Source organism: Lathyrus oleraceus, chromosome 3 (assembly GCF_024323335.1).
Source record: "Lathyrus oleraceus cultivar Zhongwan6 chromosome 3, CAAS_Psat_ZW6_1.0, whole genome shotgun sequence".
NCBI classification, from domain to species: domain Eukaryota; kingdom Viridiplantae; phylum Streptophyta; class Magnoliopsida; order Fabales; family Fabaceae; genus Lathyrus; species Lathyrus oleraceus.
In genome coordinates, this window is record NC_066581.1 from 217,812,921 (window position 1) to 217,821,192 (window position 8,272).

Sequence of the window (8,272 nt, forward strand, 5' to 3'; positions counted from 1 at the left end):
CTTATGTCATAACAAATAACAATTTAATACAACAAGTGTGAAAAGGGCTCCCTAGGAGTACCTAGGACGTAGTGGGTGCCTAACACCTTCCCATTGCGTAATTTACCCCTTACCCAGACTCTCTGATCTTTTTATTAGTTTTCTACGTGTAAAACTTCTTAGGCTTTTGTTCGCTTTTTAGCCAGTCCTTTGGATAAATAAAAGTGCGGTGGCGACTCGAAAATTCATTGTATGCTTTGCTTATGGTTTAATCGATAAATCATATAGCGACGAATACACCGCTACAGAAAAGTGGCGACTCTGCTGGGGAAACTCTCACCAGAATCCCTGGTTGTATTGCCTACTTTTCACCCTTGTTGTGCTATATTGTTATCTGTTATATGACATATTTTTGTACAATTTGGGATCACTGTATTGATTGTAATGTTTGAATTGCTTGATATACAATTGCTGTGTGCTTTGGTGATCTGTGAGATGAGTTCTGTGCCCGAACTCGAGTGCACTCTAGGATAGGAGAATGGCATAGTCTTGTTGACTGGTGTGGAGTATTCCTTAGCCAGTTGACTTGCGAGTCCATTCACTTGGTGGAGGTCATGTTGGACTAATAATGTCACACAAGTTATTTGTGGTTAGGCATTATTCTTTCAATCATGTTCCGCAGAAGCCAAGGACCTTAGTTTACCAAACCCATCCTGGCCTATTTTTAGGACCGTAGTGCGGAGGTCGTTCAGATGTCAGTTCTGATACGATTGTTACGCGATACTACACTCATAAGAGTTTCTCTTGAGAATATTCTTGGAATACGAGTATTCGTTCCTCCGATAATATTCGAAAGATGGAACGATGATTATGGGAACCTCTGATAGAACATGTCTGGCAGGTTTAAACCCTAGTACACTCCCTTTGGGTGGTTCTTAACCGAGACTCCATGCTCGTGACTCTCAACAAACTCGTGATTCGTGGTTGAGTCGTTCAAACATTGTTAATATCAATGGATCCCGGATCAGGTTTAAAACCTAAAATCCACCAAAGCGGCTGGTTGATATTAAGAATGTCTGAACCGGTTCATGTACCGTTAATATCAATGGAACTTGGGTGTCGATAAGGTGAAAACCTAAATCCACCAAAATGGATGATTGATATTAGGGATACAATGAGCTTTCCCACGACCTTTGTTTGGTGTGCTTTGCTTGATCCTTGAGTGTGTTTGTTGCATTCATGCATTCACGCATTCATCCGCATTCATGTCATCAAAAAAGGAAAATTTTCAAGGAACTTAAAGGGTTATTTGCAAAATTTTCAGACATGGAAAGACCGAAAAGGCATACAAAGAAATACAGCTTTAAGCAGCCCGACGTAAAAGAGTTAAGGAATCTGACATCGTATGTATTAGATCCCTTGGGTTTCAAAGCTCGCTATGGGAAGCTCCTACCTCTGCTCACCACTCAGGTTGACGAAGGATTGATGAGTACCTTGGCTCAGTTCTACGATCCCTTGCATCATTGCTTCTTATTTCCGGACTTCCAGTTGTTGCCAACTTTGGAGGAATACTCTCATCTTATTGGGATTCCGATTCTGGATCAAGTGCCGTTCAGTGGCCTAGAGAGTATTCCATCTGCTCGAGAGATTTCCAGTCTGTTGCATATAGATGAGGATCTGATTGGAGCTAATCTGACTACCAAAGGCGGAATTCAGGGTTTTCCTTCCGAGTTCCTCATTGCCCAAGCTACCTTTTATGGGAAGGCCATGAGTGAGGATGCCTTTGAGGCTCTATTCGTGCTGCTCATCTATGGATTAGTGCTATTTCCCAACTTCGACAAATTCGTGGACATGAACGCCATTCGGATCTTTTCAGTCCTTAATCCAGTTCCGACTTTGTTGGGCGATGCTTATGTCTCCTTGCACCTGAGGAATATGAAGAATGGAGGAGTCATTGTCTGCTGTTTACCCCTGCTGTACAAGTGGTTTATTTCGCACTTGCCACAGACAGTTGCTTTCAAGGAGAACAAGGGATGTCTACGGTGGTCTCAGAGACTCATGTCTCTCACCAATGATGATATCACCTGGTATGATCGCGTGTATGATACCGTTCAGATCATCGATTCTTGTGGGGAATTCCCTAATGTGCCTCTTCTTGGTACATGTGGTGGGATTACCTACAATCCTATTCTTGCACGTCGTCAGCTTGGGTTCCTCCTGAAGGATAAACCTAATAGCATTCTGTTAGAAGGTGTGTTCTTCCAGGAGGGTAAAGATCCCCAAGGCCTGAAAGCCAGATTTGTCCGTGCATGGCGCAGTATTCACAAGAAGAGTAGGAATGAGTTGGGTCCAAAGAACTGCATTGCTTTGGAGCCATACACCTCTTGGGTCAGACAGAGGGCTGCCACCTACCTGATGCCATATGATCATCCAAGACCTACACTGTTGGATGTGGCTGGGCCTTCAACCCTCCCTACCCAACGTGTAGAGGAGTTGAGAGAAGAAGACCTTTCGCGTGCCTGGATCCGCGAGAGAGAGGAATTGCTGCAGCAGCTCAAGGAGAAGGATGCTATGATTGAATTTCTCGAGCACCGAGTGATCGACGATCCGAACGACACTTGGACTTCTCTGCTTCCTCAGTCTTCCAAATTCTGGAAGAGGAGGTATGATCGACTTGCTAAGGAGAAAGCTGATGTGGAGGCTGCCTATGAGAGAGAGATCAAGAAGTTGTGCACTTCTCGTCTTCCAGCATCCCGAGCTAATAGGGATCCATAGGATGTCTTTTGCCTTTTCTCTTTGTAATAATTGAATCAAAAATGCTGTATTTCTTTGTCTTAATATTTTGAATGAAATATTTTCCATGAGCAATTAAAATGTTTAAATATTCAAAATATTGCAAACAATACCCTAAGGGTTCCTTGAAAACAAAGCATTTGCACAAGCATTTCATGCATCATTCTTGCATAAACAGGTACCCTGTGTTTCTGGTCTTCCGGTTCTAACCTCTGTTCTTCATTTATTTTGAAGACAAGCTGACTCACTGGTATTATACAAGAGTCAACTCTGCCAGAATCATGGAACAGTTGGAGCAAGAGAACCAAAGTCTGAGAGATGAGGTCGCCAGACTTGGCGCTCTGATGGAGCAACTTCTTGCTGCCCAGAATCAACCTGCCCAACAGCCAGCAACTCCGGTTCAGCGGACTGTTATTTCTGAAGTGGCTACTTCAACGGTGCCAGTCAGTGCCCATCAGCCAAATGCCATGCCTCCCGGTTTTCCTTGGGGGATGCCTCCAGGATTTATGCCTGATCTGCCAGCTCCTACATTTGCTCAAATGTCGGCATCTAGCCCGGTCCCTGTTCCCGCTCCTCCTGTCGTGCATACCATGCCTAGGGTAGACGACACCATCTATCACTCTGAGGCATCTGAGGGCTCAGATGTTCATGAAAAGATGGACGCAATGAACGATCAATTCCTTGAGCTGAGAAAGGAATTGAGGACTCTCCGTGGCAAAGATCTCTTCGGCAAGTCTGCAGCCGAACTCTGCCTAGTTCCCGGTGTCAAGATACCGATCAAATTCAAGGTCCCAGACTTTGAAAAATATAAGGGGAACACCTGTCCATTGGCTCACCTGGTCATGTACGCCAGGAAGATGTCAACACAAACTGATAATGATCAACTCCTGATCCATTATTTTCAAGACAGTTTGTCTGGTGCCGCGCTCAGATGGTACATGAGCCTGGACAATATCAACATCCGATCTTTCAATGACCTTGGCGAAGCTTTCGTCAAGCAATACAAATACAATGTCGATATGGCACCTGACCGAGATCAACTCAGGGCCATGTCCCAGAAAGATAAGGAGTCGTTCAAGGAGTACGCCCAGAGATGGCGTGAGCTGGCAGCTCAAATAACTCCACCGTTGGAAGAGAAAGAGATGACCAAGATTTTTCTGAAAACTCTTGGTTCATTTTATTATGAACGAATGGTGGCAAGCGCTCCCTCTGATTTCACCGAGATGGTGAACATGGGGATGCGTCTTGAAGAAGGTGTCCGTGAAGGACGATTGGCTAAAGATGATGGTTCTTCCTCTAAGCGGTATGGAGCGTTTAAGAGGAAAGAAGGTGAAGCGCATGCTGTGCAATCTCAGCCGAAACATAGAAGACCCTCTGTTCAGAGGAAGCCTGCACGACATTCCAGTCATCAGCACCAGGTGGCTCATGTAGCGCCTGTATTCAAAGATAATGCTCAACAGTATCAGCATCAACAGCAATATCAACAACCACAATACCAACAGCAACAGCAGCGTCCACAGCAACAGGCTTACCAGCCTCGTGGAAGTACAACCAATCAAGCTAACATGAATTATGATAGGAAAAGGGTCAGCTTCGATCCAATTCCTATGACATATGCAGAGCTTTATCCCTCCTTGTTGGAGAGGAAATTGGTTTCTCCCAGGGATCCTCCTGCTATTCCTGCAAACCCGCAATGGTGGTACAAACCAGACCAGCATTGTGTCTACCATTCCGGTGCTCCGGGCCACAACGTTGAGAACTGTTTCCCGCTGAAGAATAAGGTTCAAGACCTTATGAGAAGTGGAATCCTGAGTTTTGAAGACTCAAACCCGAACGTCACCAGGAACCCATTGCCTTCGCATCACTATGCCAAACAAGGGATTAGACAGCGCTTTTTTTGACATTAGACAGCGCTTAAAAGCGCTGGCTATACTGGCGCTGGTATAGGTCTTAGACAGCGCTTAATTTACTAAAAAAGCGCTGGCATAGGGGGGGTTTAGACAGCGCTTTTTCAGTAAAAGCGCTGTCTAAAACCCCCCTATGCCAGCGCTTTTTTAGTTAATTTCATGTTGAAATTAACTAAAAAAGCGCTGGCATAGGTGGTTAATTCAACAAAATATAGTGTAAAAAAGCGTTGGCATAGGGTGGGCTATACCAGCGCTTTTACACTTAATATTGATTGCAATACCTTATAATGAAAACAAGCATTAAGATTAAGACAGTCAAAATATAATAACTTATGAAAACTTATAACAAACAACAAATAAACACACACGCATAGTATTCATTAAGCTCCTCATAAAGCTAAACTCACTAGTAAGATGGAAATTTTTACCCTGAACATTGTTGTTGCCAAGTGCTATGGATACAATAGTTGTAGGTGGATTTAGACTGCTTTCCCTACAATCTAGCAACATGATTGAACATTAGTGAGCAAATAATTGAATGATTTAAGTAAACTCGCAATGGAAGCGTTCTAACATACGCCTTAAAGAAGAACTCATTCTTAATTGCTTACCTTCCCTTACAGCAATAAAACGGTTAAAGCGTGTATCTAATACTCCATCTGCATAGCTTACAGTCGGTCCACCATAATCCGGAGTGAGAGGTATAGGAGACACATCTGGTGTGATCAAACACACAAAAAAAACAGCACAAGTTAACAAAATTGCTTGCTTCACACACATTGAAAATCACACAACACCAAATCAACATTCTCATGTTGATACAAATCAATATGCAAGTATTGAGCAAAAAAAAAATCAATATGCAAGTATTGAGCAAAAAAAAATCAATATGCAAGTAAACTACAGTTGACTATAAAGAAAACTTAATTTGATGGCAGAATAAAACTACCATGCATTTTTGGAAAGACGGTAAGTTTGATAAAATCATGGTGGCGCTGTGATTTTGTTGGTAGTTTTTGCTAAAATCGTCTGTGTGCCAGTGCCACCGTAATTCAGCTTAACTCGCCGTGAATCCAAACATGCACATATCAAAGGTGCGCAAAAATAAGGGTATTGGGGAGTGAAAACTGATGCTTGCTTACCAAGAGAAGAGATGGATTGTTTGTATAATCTCTGATCCTTGTAATTTGCAAAAAAGACAACATCTCCTGAAACAGTGAAAGCACCACCACCATATTCCTGAGCCAGGGTTCTCACTCCAAATTCCTTCGGAGTAATAAAATATTACTTACTACCAGTCAACAATTCTGCATGGAACTTGTGAACAAAAGAAACAAAAAAATCTTACTTGTAACGCTTGTAAGCTAAACCTCTAAAAGCAGCTTTAGCTTCTGCTGCTTCAAGGAAAACAACCTGAAATACCATCCCCAAATAATTCAAAGCCTGAACAATAATAATAATAATAATAATAATGATAATGATGAACATGGCCAGGAGAGGAAAAATACCAGGGCCAATGTTTTGGTGGAGGGGAGAATTATTTTATCCAAACTACCAAATTTCCCAAACATGTTTGCAAGTTCATTTTCGGTAGCACCATAGGGCAAATTCTTGGCTAAAATTACATGATTAAAATATGCATACATCTATAAATAAGAGAAAAAGCAACCTGCTATCAATAAAGAAACATACTGTATCAGGGCGCATGAACAGACTATTCCATGCTCTGGTATCTCCACTAGCTTCAGCTGCTTTCCTCTCTTCTTCTCTTCGTTGTTTGAGAGTTTTTGTTCCTTGATCCTTGGAAACATTGTTCCTACAACATGTAAACCATAAAATGACAATACATGATAATCCAATTTAACATCTTCCACGATGCAACATTATTCCTTACTCTTCATTGTTTGAACGTCTTGGTATAGCTGGCATAACATGTAATAATCTTCCCTGGAAGATTGAATTGTCTGACTCTTGCAACGCCCTGATAAACATTTTCATACACTTGCATAAATTACAATATAACAATAGTTGGTATAAATGAAGGTGAGAAAACAATTTCTATCCATCTAGCTGTTATTACCTGGCTGCAAAATCTGGAACTGTGAAATGAATATAAGCTATTCCCTTGGATCGTTTCGTTTCCTTATCAACAACTAAATGAACCTGTGAGACACCGCCAAACTGACTGAAATGCTCTTCCAGTTCCTCCTCCCTGTAACAGAGCAACAATAAAATGATAAAACCAATTAAAAATAAAAAAAATTTAAGATTAATTGAAAGATAATACTAACGTAAAATATTAGCTACCATAAGATATTCATTATGTAGAAAAATACTAAATGGAAAAGCAGGAAAAACAATATGAAACATGGATCCATAAGAGAATTTGAGAAAGTACGTGGTCGTGTATGGCAGAGCAGGAAAAACAATATGAAACATTCATTCAGTCATAAGCTCACGTGACTTGTCGGAATCGGGATTATTTGGTAATCCAACTACTTTTCTGTCGCTTAAGATAGGATGGTTTGCAATTGATGTACCATCCGTATCTTTATTCAATGCTGCTTGGTTGTTACCATCATTGGATACAACTGAAGTGTCGTTTTCCCACAGCTTAGACTTTGCGCGAGGTTGCATGACATGAAGAAAATCTTGAAGCTTCGGGTCCTTGGGCTGAAAGGAACAAATTTGACAGTAAATTATGTTAGAGTCCATGCTCAAGCTAAGGAAATCCACAACGAAATGAATGATGGATGTAGATCCCTTGAATCACAGTTCTTGTCTGCCTGTTTTGTCTCCTTGCAGAAAACTTCTATTTACCACTTTTAAAATAAGTGCTGCGAGTTCCCCAACTAAACCGAACCAATGTTGGAAAACCGAAGATAGAATGTTTGTGATTTTCTAGCCAAGACTTGGTTGCGGGATCTACATTAACAAAGAAACAAAACCATATTTATTATAATTACAATGTAAATCAATATAATACTCAATATCATATGCGACGTACTCATGACACTCTCACCTGCAGGATATCCAGAACCAAAGTTCCTGTGTATATTATCAGCAGTCTCATCGAGCACCCAATCTCTTACAGCTCGGTCCCTCGTAACCTGAAAGGTTGGATTAAAGATTTTAAGTAAACAATAAAACATTATAGTATACTGATGTAGTTTTAGAAGAGAGTTAAATACCTTTGCAGCTATACTTGCACCACTGACAACAGGATGACAACAGGATAAAGACTATCAGCTTTCTTAGCAACCACAAATTTGATAGATGGGAAATTTTTAGACATTTTTACCTCATATTTCCCTGGATCTCCGACCGTATCAATATAAACCTGAAAAGCACAAATCATACATTACATTACATCTCTAATAATTCAATTATCTGCTTAACATTACTACCCAAGTACTTTAACAATAAAAGTTACAAAAGCCTCAATTTTCTCTTTCAGTAGCCGATTTTACCTCGGTTAGAAGCACTCCGATTTTGAGGACCCTATCAACGAGGCCCATAGCAGAGTCATGTGATATCTCATTCAAGTTTATCTTATTCCTGTTAGAGTTACAAAAAGTTACAAAACGGAAGAA

At 41.1% G+C, this 8,272-nt stretch overlaps 1 protein-coding gene and 1 pseudogene across 1 annotated transcript; both read right to left on the reverse strand.

Moving 5' to 3' along the window:
- Positions 1-6,308: 6,308 nt before the first annotated feature.
- Positions 6,309-7,118, reverse strand: LOC127130508 (uncharacterized). Its single transcript, XM_051059502.1, has 4 exons — positions 7,078-7,118; positions 6,760-6,891; positions 6,574-6,660; positions 6,309-6,495 (listed from the first exon to the last, which is right to left on the reverse strand). Exons 1-4 carry the CDS (start codon positions 7,116-7,118, stop codon positions 6,309-6,311), a joined length of 447 nt encoding a protein of 148 aa, XP_050915459.1.
- A 237-nt stretch (positions 7,119-7,355) lies between these two features.
- Positions 7,356-8,004, reverse strand: LOC127130510 (ribonuclease H2 subunit A-like; annotated as a pseudogene).
- Positions 8,005-8,272: the final 268 nt, after the last annotated feature.

Coding starts and splice junctions, on each gene's coding strand:
- LOC127130508 (XM_051059502.1), bottom strand. CDS start 7,118: ATGTTTCATATTGTTTTTCCTGCTCTGCCATACACGACCAC. Junction 6,892..7,077: donor GCTCTGCCATACACGACCAC/GTACTTTCTCAA, acceptor GCTCTGTTACAG/GGAGGAGGAACTGGAAGAGC. Junction 6,496..6,573: donor AGACGTTCAAACAATGAAGA/GTAAGGAATAAT, acceptor TACATGTTGTAG/GAACAATGTTTCCAAGGATC.